The 19,937-nt window shown below is 37.5% G+C and overlaps 1 protein-coding gene across 1 annotated transcript in view; it reads right to left on the minus strand.

Moving 5' to 3' along the window:
* Nucleotides 1-19,937, minus strand: part of PEX7 (peroxisomal biogenesis factor 7) — an 85,360-nt gene that overhangs the window by 53,861 nt on the left and 11,562 nt on the right. Inside the window, exons 4-5 of the mRNA XM_060114949.1 lie at nucleotides 19,640-19,717; nucleotides 18,937-19,045 (exon numbers count right to left, since the gene is read on the minus strand). Coding sequence (XP_059970932.1) covers nucleotides 18,937-19,045; nucleotides 19,640-19,717 — 187 coding nt within the window. The remainder of the gene's footprint in view (nucleotides 1-18,936; nucleotides 19,046-19,639; nucleotides 19,718-19,937) is intronic.

Consider the following 19,937-nt stretch of genomic DNA (forward strand, 5'->3'; position numbering starts at 1 on the left):
AGGACAAATTAGTGGTTACCAGTGGGGTGAGAGAAGGGCAGAGGGGCAATATAGGGGGAGGGGATTAAGAGGTACAAGTTATTAGGCATAAAATAAGCTACAAGGATATATTGTACAACACAGGGAATATAGCCAATATTTTATAATAATTATAAATGGTGTATAACCTTTAAAAATCGTGAATCACTATATTGTACACCTGCAACTTATATAACATTGTACCTCAACTATACTTCAAAAAAAAAAAACAAAAACAAATCTGCCTTATAAAGTTGAAATGAGATAAAGTTTTAAAAATAAAATAACAAAACATAACCGTGATTAGAAGTCATTCCTTTCCCTATTAATAACATGAATAAATAATAACTAATATTTATTGAGTGCTTACTATATGCCAAATGCTGGTCAGCATTTTACATGTACAGTCAGTCCTCCATATTCATGGGTTCCAAATCTGTGAATTCAACCAACCATGGGCCAAAAATATTCAGGAAAAAAAAATTCCAGAAAGTTCCAAAAAGCAAAACTTGAATTTGCTGCGCTGGCAACTATTTACACAGCATTTACATTGTATTAGGTATTTTAAATAATTGGGGGATAATTTAAAGTATACAGGAGGATATGCATAGATTATATGCAAATATGACGACAATTTATACAAGGGACTTGAGCATCTAGGGATTTTGAAATCCTGGGAGGGTCCTGGAGCCAATCCCCAACAGATACCAAGAGATGAATATATTAACTTTAAAAACATCACAACAAGTGAGGTAAAAATTTTGATAACATAAAAAGTAATTTTTGTAGTAATTTACAAAGGAGGAAACTGAAGCACATGGAGCTGAAGTAAGTCAGCAGAGAGGAAACAGTGGAATCAGGGCCTAGAATCAGAACCCAGGCTGTCTGGCTTCCTAGCCCCTGTGAACTATAACTACACAACGCTGCCCCCTAAGGTTGTCGGAGGAGAAGTGCCATGTGATCAATGTTGGCGAAACCTTGAGGAATTATTCTTTTAATTTATACGTTAATTATTTTATAAATTGGGGAAAATTTTAATAGACACCTAACATTCTGTCATATTTGCCCCACAATTATTTTAGAAGTAAAAGTAACAAAATACAACAGATAGTGTTGAAACCTCTACTGTATTTCCAACCCCATTCCCCATCCTCCTTGCCCAAGGCTACCACAATCCTGAATTTGGTGTGCATCCCTATAGTTTGTGTTTTGGTAATACTTCTACAACATTTTTATGTATTCATATGTATGTACTATTGTTTGTGTGTGAGATTAAAAAGTTTTTTTATTTAAAAAGCATCAACCTCCTACTTTACAAAAGGTTGAAAACCACTCTGATAGAAGAGTGACTAATGTTTTTGAATCTAGCTAAGGATAGTGGGGATGAGATGAAATGATGAGTTTGAAAGTACCAAACGGAAATGGTTCAGAATTGGTATAGACTAGAGCTCCCAAAATTTCAGGGGTCCTAATTATAATCACTGTCTGTGATCTAGCCACCAGTCAGTAGAATTTCTTTCAGAAGTCTAAGTAGCTTTGATTAAACGATCTTTCACGACTTTCCCTAACCTTCAGAGTTTACAGCAGGGTGGTGTGGATGTCCAGAGTTTGGTCTGCCCAGCAACACCCTTCCAGGAACAGCACCCTCTTTTCACCATGTGATTCTAGAAAGGCCTATGGCTCAACACAATCGACTGGCCAAGGACAGGTTTAAGCAAGACCAGTCATACTATCTCATTTTCTGCCCCTGCCACAGCTGACAGGTCAAAAGTATCTACTTGGGATTTTTCTGAAGTATAACTGAAAACATAATGTCAGTCCCTCTCTCAGTAGAATTTACAGGTTACAAAATTGAGAAACTGCTGGTGGCCCTGTGTTTCACTGTATGGAGAAAGCTGGCCTGCAGAGTCAAGTTAACAAGCAGAGAAAAGTCCAGGTTAGAGACAGAGAATGTGTCCGGGGGTCATTTAAGCATCCCTTCCCCTTCTGGGGCTGCTTTTCAATAAATTCTCAAAGACCTAAGATTGCTCAAGTTCTATCATCTATAGGCAAAGGCGAGCCCTTATCATCATGGAAGCAGTGAACGGAATTCACCTGAAGCTTCAAACTCTATAAAGCCTAGCCCCAGAGAAAAAGATTCAATTTGGCACAAGGCTTCCACTAAAACATAGGAAATGCCTAAATGATGTATACTAGCTTTCAAAAATTTATATGTAATATCAGGTCTGAAATCATAAAGTCTGATATAACCATGACTAAGCTTTGTTTAAAGTTCAATGAGCTTGTGTTCATCCTAATAATTACATTCCTAAAAATTACATTTTATGGGTGTATGTGAATGCTTTAAAGTACCAAAATATTACAATAAACGTGGACTAGGAGATTAAGAAACAACTAGTAATTCTAGCAACAATATGGATGAATCTCACAAAACATAATGTTGAGCAAAAGAAACTAGACATGAAAACATAAAAACAGGTAACATTAACCTATGCTATTACAAGGCAGTTCAGTAGTCACCCTCGAGTGGAGGGTCGGGTAATGACTGGAAGGGTGTGAGGGAGGCCTCTGGGATGCTCTGTTTCTTGATCTGGGGGCTGGTACACAGATGTGTTCATTGTGAAAATTCATCACATGCTTAAGATTATGCACTGTTCTGTATGTGTATTATATAACGTATTGTTATGTTATATATATAATATACATTATATATGTGTATTTCAAATTACTCTGGGACAATATTTTGGTTCTTCACCATCATATTCAAGCCATGCTTTTTAAAAACACCATGGCTTAGGTTGTCCCCTCTTGCAGTTAATTTAAAGGGCACAAAAAAGTGAGAACTGCTCTGAATGAGCTGAGATTCCACTTCTGCTGCACACATTCGTCACTTCCTCCTCATCACTTTGTTTTCCAGGTAGGAGAGAGACCTTCTGGCCCACTGGTACCAGGACTCATTCAACTCTTTTAGCCACCAGGACATCTATATTTATATATTTTTCAAATTGCATTTTCCAGATAACTGGCCTTTCATTGTCAGCCAGACGTGATAGTGCCATAGAACCACCTGAATTACCAGCTTCTCTTATCAGTTGCAGACTTGCCACTGGCAGCAGAACCAGTGAATTTAAGTGCATAATATGGTATAGGATGTGCTGGCTACTACTATGTCTAATCCAAGTTGCAGCGTTAAGAAATTGGGTAAGGAGGGCTTCCCTGGTGGCGCAGTGGTTGAGAGTCCGCCTGCCGATGCAGGGGACACGGGTTCGTGCCCCGGTTTGGGAAGATCCCACATGCCGCGGAGCAGCTGGGTCCGTGCGCCATGGCCGCTGAGCCTGCGCATCCGGAGCCTGTGCTCCGCAACGGGAGAGGCCACAGCAGTGAGAAGACCGCGTACCACAAAAAAAAAAAAAAAAAAGAAATTGGGTAAGGAGAGTAAGTGTAAACGGTGAATCTGAAACTGTGAAGTGAAATGAGTAGAAAAAGGATGCATATTGGGCCCAAATAATTTATTTGAAATGCCAGATGCCTATCAGATGTAATATGACTTTTTTCTTAGAGTAGAATGATTTTTTTTTTAACTACTGGACTCCACATATTCAGGCATGGCTATGATTTATGCAATTATATGGAGTCTGTAATAGCAGTAATTTAGTTTTCATGGTTCGAAAGAAAGTTTACTTCATATTAATCCTCTTTATGAAAAGAGCTCAAATATTCTTCCCTTTCATCTCATATAATTTAGAAATATGAATTCTGTACTAATACAACTTTCATGAACTAAACAAAACCAATGTCCTTAGAGAACTCTACTAAGGAAGATCTAAATCTCTATATACTCCTCTCTTTTGGTCTGTCTTAACTTAGCTAATGATATATTTAGGTCTAGATTTGCAAATACCATACAACTTTGAAGGTGACCAGATTCTTGGAAAAACTCAAATGCTATATTCACATATACTATCTTAAAATATAAACTGTTATAAGCAGTTGAAAGACATAATTAGCTATACGTGTGCCACAGGATTCGACATAAAACTATGTCTTGACTGCCTATCATATAAGCTTCTACCATTTGTAATATTTGTGAAGACAAATATTTTACAATACTGGGTTTCTCAACCATGAATTCTGCAGTTGAAACTATTTTTATGCAAAGATTATAGTATGTTTTATAGCAAGCTCTTGTCTGTAAGCAAGAAAACAAAGTAAGAGAATTAATTGATAAAGACCATAATATAACTCAAACTACAACCAACAAAACTGAGGAAAAAAACTAAAGAGTTCTCAATCTAAGGAAACCACTTCCTCTCTGAATTCAGCACTGAAACCATTCTGTCGGGTTTTTTTTAAAGAGATGAGTATATTTCTATTAAAACAAACATGCAATTTCCATTACATCAACAGAAATAAGCTATTTATTTAGGCATCTTAAACAGAGTGACACCATAGACTAGTACAGTGCTTTCCAAATTAGGCTGATCACTAGACTCAGCTGGGGTGATTAAAAAATATACTTCTGGGGCTTCCCTGGTGGTGCAGTGGTTAAGAATCCACCTGCCAATGCAGGGGACACGGGTTCGAGCCCTGGTCTGGGAAGATCCCACATGCTGTGGAACAACTAAGCCCGTGCGCCACAATTGCGAGCCACAACTACTGAAGCCCACGTACCTAGAGCCCGTGCTCTGCAACAAGAGAAGCCACCGCAATGAGAAGCCCGCGCACCACAATGAAGAGTAGCCCCTGCTCGCTGCAACTAAAGAAAGCCTGCGCACAGCGAGGAAGACCCAACGCAGCCCAAAATAAATAAATACATACATACATACACTTCTCAGAGGTATCTGACTCAGTAGGACTAAGATGAAGGCTAGAAATCTGTTGTTTTTTCAAACTTCCCAATGACTCTGATGGTGGGCCAGGTTTCAGGATCACTGGACTAGTATGTTATTACACAAGCATGCAGTCCAGATTCTACCTGGAGGAAGTTACTCTAAAACTCTGTTCTCAGAGTTTTAGTTTCTAGATAAGCACTGACTCTTAATCCTTACAGCACATACGTATGCAAAGGCCATTCAGAGCTTCCTCAAATATGCCCTGCTCTCTCCACATCCCCTCCCTCTGCTTCCCGCTTCTCATCTCCTAACTCTTACTTGTTCACAAGGTAGCAGTTTAAACACTATTTCCTCAGAGAAGCTTCTCTGACCAGCCAACTTTGACAAGCTCAAGAATCCTTTGTTACGTTTCCACAGAATTCTGAGCACACAGGTTAATCATAGGAGTCACCACTCAGAGAGCCCTTACTCTGTGCCAGGCACTGTCCTAAGCCTTTTGCTCATACGAATTCACTTAATCCTCATCAAAACTCCATGACATGGGTATTATTATCACCCTTATTTTATTTTATTATTTTTGTGTGTGTGATACGTGGGCCTCTCACTGTTGTGGCCTCTCCTGTTGCGGAGCACAGGCTGCGGATGCACAGGCTCAGCGGCCATGGCTCACAGGCCCAGCCGCTCTGCGGCATGTGGGATCCTCCCGAACCGGGGCACAAATCCACGTCCCCTGCATCGGCAGGCGGACTCTCAACCACTGCGCCACCAGGGAAGCCCTATCACCCTTATTTTTTAAATGAGGAATGAAGAGACAGAAGTTAAGTAGCACGACCAAAGTCACGTAACTGGTGAAAGCGGAATTTGACCACAGGGAGGCTGGCTGCAGAGTCCACGTCCCTAACCACTGTGCTGTGCCCTCTTCCTCAAAGAGCTTCATGTTCCTTACCGTTATTGTTGCTAGGCTTTTTCTTAGCAGCTCTCTTTCCCACTGGACTGTACCCTCACTGTATCTTCAGTGCCCAGACAAAGGTGGACATTCACTAAATATCTGACTGACTCACTGACAATGTCCCTGTCAACAATCAAAATTAACCTTAAATATGTTTTAAAAATTCTGGTAAGATGGTTATTCCCATATATTATATAATAATAATCAAAAAATTTTAGTGTTTGCTTGTGTAAGGTGCTCAGCTATGTCAAAGGATATACCTGCCCTAGTCAAGCAAAGAAAAATATGCAAAGAAGTGCACTGTACACAGCTTGGTAAGCAAATTTTCTTCTCTCTCTTGAAATGGCAAAGGCACAATGAGAGCTTTAGAGCTTACCCCAACTTTTACTATGCCACAAACCCTCCTTTTGTAGAGTGGAAGAAAAACTTTACGTCTTTTCAACTTTACTAAGTAGGCAAATATTGGAAAAATCATCATGAAGAAATATTTCAGGAAAACGTCAAATGGTTGATAAATAAACCTTCCAATGAGTTTCCAAAATCATAAAATCTGGCAGAAAATGGCTTTACTGTATTCAATTTTTTTTAAGGAACATAGGTTACAACTCACAGGTCCAGTGCTAGGTTTTTGTCAAATCCCTTCTGATTTATTCCAAGCCTTGGATGTGCAGACAATTTAGTTCATATTGACCCCCTATCCATCTTCTTCACCGAACCAGGATTCACTCTTGCCATTCTCAGTGTATGTAGCTGGGTACCACCCTCTCTCCCATTTCCCATTCTCAACTGCAGGAGCTGAGCCAGGCCCAAGCCAATCAACACATTACAGCCTCCTTTCCCAGGCACAGTGATTAGTTTAGGAACATCCACACAGGCCATCAGAGCCCATGAGAGAAAATGGAACATTTTTAGATGTCTGAAAAGGAATCTCCCACTTTCTCCTACTGTACAGAAACAAGAAAGGATGCAGGGTCTACAGCTACTGCCATCTTGCTATCATGTGGTACCAGATACTGAAACCAACTTAACAGAACACAGAACAAAAGAGAGAGCAAGAACAGTCTTTGATCCCTACATCCAGCTGTGTGTACATAGCCAGGTGTAATTCTGGACATTTCAACTATGTGAGCAAATAAATTATCTTCTACCTTAAGGCAGTTTGGGTCAGATTTTCTTTCACTTTCAACCAAAGACGAGCTGGCTGGTATGACTACCGTTTATACTCATTTCTAACATAACACATGAAGGTAATGTCATTAAACTGTCTCTTTTTTCTGTTAAAGTAAATGGACATTCTGTTGATAAAAGACTCTTTTTATATACTATCTATTTACAAAGTACAGATACTTAAGTTTTGTAATTATACTGCTGACACTCTACACACAGTGTTTTTCTGCTACTCAGTCTCACACACTGAATATTCTATATATAACATCAGAGTCAATATTATGTATAATATGCTACACAAAAGGTCAATGTAATACAAAGAAGTGTGTGTGACTCAGACTGAATAAAGGGCTAATATATACAATTCAGCCTGACTTACTTATTTTTAACATCTTTATTGGAGTATAATTGCTTTACAATGTTGTGTTAGTTTCTGCTGTATAACAAAGTGAATCAGCTATATGTATACATATATCGCCATATCCTCTCCCTCTTGCATCTCCCTCCCCCCCCTACTTATCCCATCCCTCTAGGTGGTCACAAAGCACCGAGCTGATCTCCCTGTGCTATGCGGCTGCTTCCCACTAGCTATCTATTTTACGTTTCGTAGCGTATATATGTCCATGCCACTCTCTCACTTTGTCCCAGCTTACCCTTCACCCTCCCCATATCCTCAAGTCCATTCTCTACTAGGTCTGTGTCTTTATTCCCATCTTACCCCTAGGTGCTTCATGACTTTTTTTATCTTAAATTCCATATATATGTGTTAGCATATGGTATTTGTCTTTCTCTTTCTGACTTACTTCACTCTGTACGACAGACTCTAGGTCCATCCACCTCACTACAAATAACTCAATTTTGTTTCTTTTTATGGCTGAGTAATATTCCATTGTATATATGTGCCACATCTTCTATATCCATTCATCCGATGATGGACACTTAGGTTGCTTCCATCTCCTGGCTATTGTAAATAGAGCTGCAATGAACATTTTGGTACATGCCTCTTTTTGAATTATGGTTTTCTCAGGGTATATGCCCAGTAGTGGGACTGCTGGGTCATATGGTAGTTCTGTTTTCAATTTCTAAGGAACCTCCATACTGTTCTCCATAGTGGCTGTATCACTTTACATTCCCACCAACAGTAAAAGAGGGTTCCCTTTTCTCACACCCTCTCCAGCATTTATTGTTTGTAGATTTTTTGATGATGGCCATTCTGCCTGGTGTGAGGTGATACCTCATTGTAGTTTTGAGTTGCATTTATCTAATGATTAGTGATGTTGAGCATCCTTTCATGTGTTTGCTGGCAATCTGTATATCTCCTTTGGAGAAATGTCTATTTAGGTATTCTGCCCATTTTTTGATTAGGTTGTTTGGTTTTGTGATATTGAGCTGCATGAGCTGCTTGTATGTTTTGCAGATTAATCCTTTGTCAGTTGCTTTGTTTGCAAATATTTTCTCCCATTCTGAGGGTTGTCTTTTCATCTTATTTATGGTTTCCTTTGTTGTGCAAAAGCTTTTAAGTTTCATTAAGTCCCATATGTTTACTTTTGTTTTTATTTCAATTTCTCTAGGAGGTGGGTCAAAAAGGATCTTGCTGTAATTTATGTCATAGAGTGTTCTGACTATGTTTCCCTCTAAGAGTTTTATAGTGTCTGGCTTTACAGTTAGGTCTTTAATCCATTTTGAGTTTATTTTTGTATATGGTGTTAGGGAGTGTACTAATTTTATTCTTTGACATGTAGCTGTTCAGTTTTCCCAGCACCTCTTATTGAAGAGGCTGTCTTTTCTCTATTGTATATTTTTGCCTCCTTTATCAAAGATATGGTGACCATATGTGTGTGGGTTTATCTCTGTTATTTCTATGCTGTTCCATTGATCTATATTTCTGTTTTTGTGCCAGTACCACACTGTCTTGATTACTGTAGCTTTGTAGTATAGTCTGAAGTCAGGGAGCCTGATTCCTCCAGCTCTGTTTTTCTTTCTCAAGAAGACTTTGGCTATTCAGGGCCTTTTGCGTTTCCATACAAACTGTGAAATTTTCTGTTCCAGTTCTGTGAAAAATGCCATTAGTAGTTTGATAGGGATTGCGTTGAAACTGTAGATTGCTTTGGGTAGTATAGTCATTTTCACAATGTTGATCCTTCCAATCCAAGAACATGGTATATCTCTCCATCTGTTTGTATCACCTTTAGTTTCCTTCATCAGTGTCTTATAGTTTTCTGCATACAGATCTTTTGTCTCCTTAGGAAAGTTTATTCCTAGGTGTTTTATTCTTTTTGCTGCAATGGTAAATGGGAGTGTTTCCTTAATTTCTCTTTCAGATTTTGCATCATCAGTGTATAGGAATGCAAGAGGTTTCTGTGCATTAATTTTGTATCCTGCTACTTTACCAAATTCATTGATTAGCTCTAGTAGTTTTCTGGTAGCATCTTCAGGATTCTCTATGTATAGTATCATGTCATCTGCAAACAGTGACAGTTTTAGTTCTTTTCCCATTTGGATTCTTTTTATTTCTTTTTCTTCTCTGATTGCTGTGGCTAAAACTTCCAAAACTGTGTTGAATAATAGCGGTGACAGTGGGCAATCTTGTCTTGTTCCTGATCTTAGAGGAAATGGTTTCAGTTTTTCACCATTGAGAAAGATGTTGGCTGTGGGTCTGGCATATATGGGCTCTATTATGTTGAGGTAGGTTCCCTCTATGCCCACTTTCCAGAGAGTTTTTATCATAAATTGGTGTTGAATTTTGTCCAAAGTTTCTTCTGCATCTATTGAGATGATCACATGGTTTTTATCCTTCAATTTGTTAATATGGTGTATCACATTGATTGATTTGTGTATATTGAAGAATCCTTGCATTCCTGGGATAAACCCCACTTGATCATGGTGTATGATCCTTTTAATGTGCTGTTGGATTCTGTTTGCTAGTATTTTGTTGAGGATTTTTGCATCTATGTTCATCAGTGATACTGGCCTGTGGTTTTCTTTTTTTGTGACATCTTTGTCTGGATTTGGCATCAGCATGATGGTGGCCTTGTAGAATGAGTTTGGGAGTGTTCCTCCCTCTGCTATATTTTGGAAGAGTTTGAGAAGGATAGGTGTCAGCGCTTCTAAATGTTTGATAGAATTCGCCTCTGAAGCCATTTCTTCCTGGGCTTTTGTTTGTTGGAATATTTTTAATCACAGTTTCAATTTCAGTGTTTGTGATTGGTCTGTTTATATTTTCTATTTCTTCCTGGTTCAGCCTGGGAAGGTTGTGCTTTTCTAAGAATTTGTCCATTTCTTCCAGGTTGTCCACTTTATTAGCATATAGTTGCTTGTAGTAATCTCTCAAGATCCTTTGTATTTCTGCAGTGTCAGCTGTTACTTCTCCTTTTACATTTCTAATTCTGTTGATCTGAGTCTTCTCCCTTTTTTTCTTGATGAGTCTGGCTAATCGTTTATCAATTTTGTTTATCTTCTCAAACAACCAGCTTTTAGTTTTATTGATCTTTGAAACTGTTCCCTTCATTCCTTTTTTGTTTATTTCTGCTCTGATCTTTATGATTTCTTTCATTCTGCTAACTTTGAGGTTTTTTTGTTCTCCTTTCTCTAATTGCTTTAGGTGTAATGTTAGGTTGTTTATTTGAGATTATTCTTGTTTCTTGAGGTAGGATTGCATTGCTATAAACTTCCCTCTTAGAACTGCTTTTGCTGCATCCCATAGGTTTGGGTCATTGTGTTTTCATTGTCATTTGTTTCTCGGTATTTTTTTATTTCCTCTGATTTCTTCAGTGATCTCTTGGTTATTTAGTAGCATATTGTTTAGCCTCCATGTGTTTATATATTTTACAGTTTCTTTCTGTAATTGGTATCTAGTCTTACAGCGTTGTGGTTGGAAAATACACTTGATACGATTTCAATTTTCTCAAATTTTCCAAGTCTTGATTTGTAACCCAAGATGTGATCTATCTTGAAGAATGTTCCATGAGCACTTGAGAAGAAAGTGTATTCTATTGTTTTTCAATAAATAAATATGAATTAAGTCCATCTTGTTTAATGTGTCATTTAATGCTTGTGTTTCCTTATTTATTTTCATTTTGGATGATCTGTCCATTGGTGAAAGTGGGCTGTTAAACTCCCCTACTTTTATTGTGTTACTGTCAGTTTCCCCTTTTATGGCTGTTAGCATTAGCCTTATGTGTTGAGGTGCTCCTATGCTGCATGCATAAATATTTACAATTGTTATCTCTTCTTCTTGGATTGTTCCCTTGATCATTATGTAGTGTCTTTTGCTTTGTCTCTTGTAACAGTCTTTATTTTAAAGTCTATTTTGTCTGATATGAGAATTGCTATTCCAGCTTTCTTTTGATTTCCATTTGCATGGAATATCTTTTTCCATCCCCTCACTTTCGGTCTGTCTGTGTCCCTAGGTCTGAAGTGGATCTCTTGTAGACAGCATATATATGGGTCTTATTTGTGTATCCATTCAGCCAGCCTATGCCTTTTAGTTGGAGCATTTAATCCATTTACATTTAAGGTAATTATCGATATGTATGTCCCTATGACCAGTTTCTTAATTGTTTTGGGTTTGTTTTTGTAGATCTTTCCTTCTCATGTGTTTCCTGCCTAGAGAAGTTCCTTTAGCATTTTTTGTAAAGCTAGTTTGGCAGTGCTGAATTCTCTTAGCTTTTGCTTGTCTGTAAAGGTTTTAATTTATCCGATGAATCTGAATGAGATCCTTTGCTGGGTAGAGTAATCTTGATTGTAGGTTTTTCCCTTTCATCACTTTAAATATGTCCTGCCACTCCCTTCTGGCTTGCAGAGTTTCTGCTGAAAGATCAGCTGTTAAGCTTATGGGGATTCCCTTTTATGTTATTTGTTGCTTTTCCTTTGCTTTTAATATTTTTTCTTTGTATTTATTTTTTGATAGTTTGGTTAATATGTGTCTTGGCATGTTTCTCCTTGGATTTATCCTGTATGGGACTCTCTGTGCTTCCTGGACTTGATTGAATATTTCCTTTCTCACATTAGGGAAGTTTTCAACTATAATCTCTTCAAATATTTTCTCAGTTCCTTTCTTTTTCTCTTATTCTTCTGGGACCCCTATAATTCGAATGTTGATGCACTTAATGTTGTCCCAGAAGTCTCTAAGACTGTCCTCAATTCTTTTCATTCTTTTTTCTTTATTCTGCTCTACAGTAGTTATTTCCACTATTTTATCTTCCAGGTCACTTATCCGTTCTTCTGCCTCAGTTATTCTGCTATTAATTCCTTCTAGAGAATATTTAATTTTGTTTATTGTGTTGTTCATCATTGTTTGTTTGCTCTTTTGTTCTTCTAGGTCCTTGTTAAAAGTTTCCTGTATTTTCTCCATTCTATTTTCAAGATTTTGGGTCATCTTTACTATCATTACTCTGAATTCTTTTTCAGGTAGACTGCCTATTTCCTCTTCATTTGTTTGGTCTGGTGGGTTTTTACCTTGTTCCTTCATCTGCTGCATATTTCTCTGTCTTCTCATTTTGTTTAACTTACTGTGTCTGTGGTCTCCTTTTCACAGGTTGCAGTTTCACACAATGAGAAGCCCATGCACTGCAACGAACAGTAGCCCCTGCTCACCGCAACTAGAGAAGGCCTGCGTGCAGCAACGAAGACTCAGTAATGAAGACCCAATGCAGCCAAAAATAAATAAATATTTTTTAAAAAGAAGAAAAGGGAGGAAAAAGAAAGAAAAAAATTAAAAATAAATAAAATAATAAATAAAAAGAAATAATTATTAAAATAAAAATAATGAAAAAAAGAGAGCAACCAAACCAATAAACAAATTCACCAATGATAACAAGTGCTAAAAACTATACTAAGATAAACATAAAAATCAGAAACAAATCAGGTGCAGACAGCAAACCCCAAATCTACATTTGTTCCCAAAATCCACTGCCTCAATTTTGGGATGATTTCTTGTCTATTCAGGCATTCCACAGATGCTGGGTACACCAAGTTGATTGTGGGGATTTAACTCGCTGCACCTGTGGTTGCCCGGAGAAATTTCCCTTTCTCTTCTTTGTTCGCATAGCTCCTGGGGTTCAACTTTGGTTTTGGCTGCGCCCCTGCATGTAGGTTGCCCTCAGGCATCTTTTGGGAAGTCTGAGGTCTTCTGCCAGCATTCAGTAGGTATTCTGTAGGAGCTGTTCCACATGTAGATGTATTTTTGATGTATTTGTGGGGAGGAAGGTGATCTCCATGTCTTACTCCTCCGCCATCTTGTAGGTCCCCTCTGCCTGACTTTGTCGCTATCAGATTTTACCTTTGGTCATGGTCAGTGAAAGAACAATTAAAAACAAAGAAAGATAATTTGGGGGCCTTAAATAATAATACAAGTTAATAAAATTACATGCAATAGTAAGGTAAAGGGATTTTAAAAAATATATCAGTAATTTATGGTTTTATTTATTAATACTTTTCCAAATTATACTCATTATTAATTCTAGTTTATTACAAATGCTACCAGTTAGAGTTCCTAGCAGACATATCTTCACTGCTTCACTAGAAAAGAAGTATGTTTCAGTTCATTCTGAAGATAGATCTATTCTATACCACTAATTCCTTCCAGAGTTTGAGGCGAATACTTTGAAACTGTAGAATATAAGACCAAAGGGCATCCCTACACTAAGAAAATGATGTTAATGTCAAACTAATTCACATCCTTACAAGAATTTTAATTGAACTTGTACTAACAGTCTCTGTATTAGGGCTTTTTACCAATAGTAAAATTATAAAATGGTCAAATTATAACCATTATGCTTAACTGCAGTCATCTTGCAGATCTGATTCACTATCAACATGAAACTCATTAGCATTTCCATTAAAAGCATAAAAATGACTAACTCAAGTTATATATGCAGGCTAAAGGGTTAGTTAATTCAAACAAGTGTGTTAATATTGCTATCATTTACTTAATACACGCCCAGCCTTATGGCTAGTTGTGCCACAGAAAGACTGAAAAAAATCAAAGAAGAAATTTAGGCTTGGAAAAGGAAATGTGACAAGGAAAAATATATTACTGGTCCCATCCCCAAAGACTTGATATTTCAGAAAAGATTTGGTTCAAATTATGGACTGAGAAACTACAACTTACACAACTTAGAAATTTTAAAAATAGTAGTAATAATTTTATCAGTGTACCTTTCTTCATTCTAGAAAATACTATTAATTTTAATCAGCAAACAAAACATTTTCTGAGTTAACTGAACCTCTACACACAGAAGTTATTATAATTCACTATTATCTTAGGATCTAAAAAAATTGCTTAATCTAAATGGGACGTATTTGTCTGTTCACAATTTACCTGGAGGTTTCCACTTCTGAGGTTCTCCAACCTAGTCATACTTCAGAATTCAGGGACATTTGGTCAGTTTTAAGTTTTAGAATTAAAAACATAATAAACAAATAGAAAGGATTTCTGTGATATTATATTTCCTGTGGAACCCACTCAACATAATTCAACATCTCAGGGCATTGATTTAGCTTATTAGCAAGAAAGGAGCAATTATCCTACCGATTGCCTATCTTCAGATGCTAGATAATGAAACAAGGAGACAATACAGGAAGCACTCTTCCCCTCCCCTGATATTGTGCCTTCTCTCCTTCCCTAAATAACCACACTGTGCAAAAGACCTTCCATCCCTTTATCTCCCCTCAAATGAGACTTATACCTGGGGTCAGCAAACATTTTCTGTAACGAGCCCAACTGTAAGTATTTTTGGCTTTGGGGGTCATTCAGTCTCTGTCATAACTACTCAACTCTGCCACTATAGCATGAAAACAGACATAGACAGACAATATATAAATGAATGGGTGTGACTGTGTTCCAATAAAACTTTATTTATATAAACTGTCAGTGGGTCATTTGATTTGAGGGCAATAGTTTGTCAACTTGTGCTCTATTCTAAGCTTTCTTCTATTTAGTCTTTCCTGGGTGCTCTGATGTACTGCAATGGCTTTAGATCCCATTTATGAGCCAACGACACAATTTTTATTCATAAGGCCTGATTTCTCAGCTCCAAACTCCACCTGCTCTTGACAACCCCACATGTGTGTCCCACAGGCTCAACGTGCTCTAAAACTAACTCAAGATCTTCGTTTTCAAATGTATTTATCTCAGTTATGACATTACCATCCATGAATTTGTCCTTGCCAAGAATCTAGGACTTATTCTTTATTCATCCCTCTCCCACCTCTTCCACATCTTATAAAATCATCTCGAAATACCACTCAAATCAGCCTACTTTATTCCATCTCTTCTGCCACTATCCTTATCCATGCCTTCATCTCTCTCTTAATTGTTTCTCTGCATCCACTCTTGCTCACCTCCAAACTATTCTCTACATGACAGCCAAAATGAGCTTTTAAAAATGCAAGCCTAATCATATCACTCCCAGGCTTAAACCTCTTCAATGTCTTCCCACTGTCCATAGGATAAAATCCAGAGTCTTGAATCCAGCCCACAAGGCATGATCTCGGCCCCTGCCTGTGATCCTGACCTGATTTTTACTACCCTTTTCCTCTTAGGCAACAGTCCCTCTGGCCCTCTTTCAGTTTTTCAAATACATCAAGTTCTTAATTTTGAATATACTACTCTGCTTGGAATGTTCTCTCTTGCTATGCCATCTAAGGCCTCCCACTTTTCACTGAGCCAACTCCTTATTCATCCTAAATGAAAGTCAGAAACCTATCAAGCAAAAAACTGATAGTTTTGACTACCAAAAAGTTTCAATGCTTATACAGTAAAAATTAAAATATAATAAATAGGTTAAAGGACAGAAAAAAATTGGGAAAATATTTGTAACAGACATAAGATACAGAGAACTAACTCCTAAATATGAAAAGAGCTCAGGGCTTCCCTGGTGGCGCAGTGGTTGAGAGTCCACCTGCTGATGCAGGGGACATGGGTTCGTGCTCTGGTCCAGGAAGATCCCATATGCCACGGAGCGGCTAGGCCCGTGAGCCATGGCCACTGAGCCTGTGCTTCCGGAGCCTGTGCTCCACAACAGGAGAGGCCATAACAGTGAGAGGACTGCGTATCGCAAAAAAAAAAAAAAAAAAAAAAAAAAAAAAAAAAAAAGAGCTCATACATCAATACAGAAAAACAACAACAAACAGCTCTCAGTAGAAAAACAGGCCAAAGACATTAACAGCTGACTCACAAAAGAACAACTACGGCAGCCAGTTGACATACTGAATGTGTTCACTAGTCCTAGTAATCAAATACACAAATCAAAACAACAATTAGTTGCAATTTTTCATTCATCGAATTGGCAAACCTCTAACAGATGGAGGAGACACATCCATTCACCATTTCAAGGTCCAAACCTTAAAATAACTGTTGCCTTGACACTATCAGCATTCTCATTATCAGAATAAACTGACATCATCTAGACCAGGAAAGTTGTTATTGTTTTGTCTAATCTATAAGGTGTTGCTGCCCTGAAATAAACACATTGGAAAATAACAAGTGTCATATAGATTATATTTATGTATACATTTTCCCAAATGGTCTAATTGAATCATTCCTCACATTGGAATACCCTGAGTAGATACCAGTTTCTCCTTCCCAGTATGTGTCTTCTGAGGCAGATGAAAGTGACTCAAGAAGGCAGCCTTAGAAAAGCAACTCTGCCCTTGCTTACACCAATTAAATTGCTCATCTTTGTTTTATTTCTACGCTTTTTACAGCTTTAATGGCACTCAATACATTATACAAATTATCTAAAAGAAAAGTGAAGCAATATATATTAAGGTATCAGAGCTTTTAGGAAGGAAATAGTATCAGAAATCTTTCTTTAGCCAAATGTTTATTGGTGGTGTATCAAATAAAAGAAACCTTTTGTACCTCTTTTTCTACTTTAGGCTTGTTTTAATTTTATAAACGTAAATATATAATATAAATGCATATGTATGATTCATAATATATAATTGAGAGATGTTCTCTTCCATCAAGTGTATTTAAACCTATAGTCTAAGAACTCTTTCTGAATGGTGGTATGATTCACTCAATTCAGCTGTAAGACTGGACTACAGCTATTAAGAAATCTCCACAATCAAAAATTGTTTTAAAATAACAATGTTTTCAGTGGGGAAAATGAATTTGGGACAGGAGATTTTCTGACTGAAAATTACAAAATTATTTTCCTGTACAATTTCAACAACAACAAAAGTTTTATACCTATAAGCATGTAAAATCTAACATCACTAAGCAAATTCAGCCTTTAAAGATATCTGACTTTTTCCTGAAGAATATTCCCCATTAATATTTTTAATTTTTTGAACATATATTCTGGAATGAGCATAAGAATTTTTATGGAGGAATACAAGCAAATGTTAACAGTGGTTCTATAGGAGGAGGGGAATGAGCACTTTTTACTTGGCATGTTTCTGTTTTGTTTGAGTTTCTTTACTACGTATATGCTCAAACAGGAATTATCGGGATGCCATTTCTGTTTTCTCTTCCTAAATTTATTTTTTGAAAGTTATAAAAGCAGCAAGAAATATAGTGCCGATATTATCTTGTCAATCGCCACAAATATTTATGATTAATTAACACATTCTTATAACTGTTACTCAACCTTTGTTCTGATAAACAAACCAAAAATAAAGCCATCTAATAAGTAAAGCAGCTCAGTAGCTAATAAAAGGAGCTAGACTGGTTCCCAACTTTGAAAGATTTATAACTGGTTATGATCTGCCTAAGACAGACCATTAATCATTAATTAACCATATTTATTCATTAATAGTTGTGCTTATAAAATTCACAGTATGAAAAGTCATGCTGTGGCAGATATTATAATATCACTGAAAATTAATATTCCATATCCTTAACCACATGAATATAACCTCTAAATGCCTTCCAACATACTGTTTCCCCACTGGGAATGATTCTACCTTCTAACCATGGGAAGAAGGGAGTGTTATTCTTGTTATCTCAGCTTCTTCTCCCCATCACCTTACGGAAGGACCCTTCCACTGAACTTGTTCATGTAAAGTCAGGACAACAGAAGGGTGACAGGATAGACTGGCAGAAAGGAAAGGTAAGAGGAGGAAAGTACCAGAGCTGTGAGGGCAGGGTTACAGGGTGTGAGAAGAAGGTAAATGGCCAGGGGAGACCCACTCCAGAGCAGCCAGGGGTGAGTGAAGATGAGGACAGCTATTTAAATGACCATCTGGCAGGGGGACCAAGCTGTTTTAAATGGCACTGCAGAGAAACTGTGCAATGTTTCTCTCCAAATTATATATAAAGTAGATTGTTCAGATTATACATGATTTAGGAATCGGCCAACAAACCAAATTTGTAAATCCTTATGCAAACAGTACAAAGTGTAATTTTAAATTTCTATAAAATGACTTTTCTCTACAAAAAAACATAGAGACATATAAATGTAAGTATCTGCTTTTATCTTAGAATTGCTGACATGAATCAAAAGTAAACAGTTAGGAAAAAAGATCATACCAAACATATTCTTGCTATGGCTTAGTGGCAATGAATTAAAGAGACTATCCCTAAAAAGAGGGTAAATATCAAGCAAAGGAGGTTGACTGTGTGCTAGACATTTTACGTTTCCTTATTTCATGCTGACAACAACCCCGTAAGTTAGACATTCTTAGCCCCATATTACTGATGCAAAAACCCATCGCATCACCCTGATGCCCCACAATCGACCACTGAAGAGAGTTTCCAAATTCAATCAAGTCTGATGCCAAAGCCCTCACTTTGTCCCTTACCTCTCACCTCACCAAAAAGTCACATGTTAAGTCAAAGGTTTAGAAGTAGGCCGGGCTAATTCTTACCTAGAGACTGAGAAAGAATGAAATAGTCTCAAGAGTTCAAATAGGAATGTAGTCCCTTTTCTTCTCCAAATCTAAGGTACACAGTGCCACCTACTGGGAAAAGTGAGGCCACCATTCCCTACAAATAATGCTTTTGGTAAATGAATTCTTTACCTGAGGCTGAAGCAAAGCAACCAGGGATGTGGGGCGACCAGATCGTGCTATAAATGACACTTTCATGGCCTCTAAAAGTGCACAGAGACTTTCCAACAGTTGGATCCCACTACAAATAAATGAATAGATCAATTACTTAACAGAGGCAAATTCATTAAGCTTTATATTACCATATATATGTATTTATATACACACACAATATACATATATATCTCAAGGATTTCTTTAAAGTCTATTTTTTTTTTTTTTTTTTTTTTTTTTGCGGTACGCGGGCCTCTCACTATTGTGGCCTCTCCCGTTGCGGAGCACAGGCTACGGACGTGCAGGCTCAGCGGCCATGGCTCACGGGCCCAGCCGCTCCGCGGCATGTGGGATCCTCCCGGACCGGGGCACGAACCTGTGTCCCCTGCATCGGCAGGCGGACTCTCAACCACTGCGCCACCAGGGAAGCCCAAAAGTCTATTTTTATATAAAGCAAGATGGTATTTAAGGGGCCAAAATAATCAACATTGAGCTAATTATTAGTTTATAGCTAGAAGATTAGAAAATTTTAAATTCTAATAAATGCTTTAGTATATTTTTTGAAAAGAAAATTAACTGCCTAACTGAAAAGCAATAGAAGTATGTTCCAGAAAAGAAAAAACTTCAGTGGAAGCTTTGAGGAAGGGAATATTTGGTTTTAAATACAGTAATGCGGACATACCAGTTTGATAGTTTGATCCCACGAGCCAGACACCACAAGCTGTTCACATCTGGTTTGACTCCAATCAACACTGTACACCTAAAAACATTTTAAAGTGCCATTTAGAATGCAAAAGAGCATCAAGTTCAATATTACATTTATCTGTTTGTAACAGTGACAGCCAGTTAGAACAACTAATTCACTTCGTTGAAACATCAAATAAAGTCCTACAAATCTCAATATGGTGTCTGAGAAAGGGAAAGGTCATCTTGTCCATTCCTCCAGCCTTACCCTTAACAGATAAGACTCCATTCTACTT

The sequence above is a fragment of the Mesoplodon densirostris genome, chromosome 12 (genome assembly GCF_025265405.1).
Source record: "Mesoplodon densirostris isolate mMesDen1 chromosome 12, mMesDen1 primary haplotype, whole genome shotgun sequence".
In the NCBI taxonomy this organism is placed as follows: domain Eukaryota; kingdom Metazoa; phylum Chordata; class Mammalia; order Artiodactyla; family Ziphiidae; genus Mesoplodon; species Mesoplodon densirostris.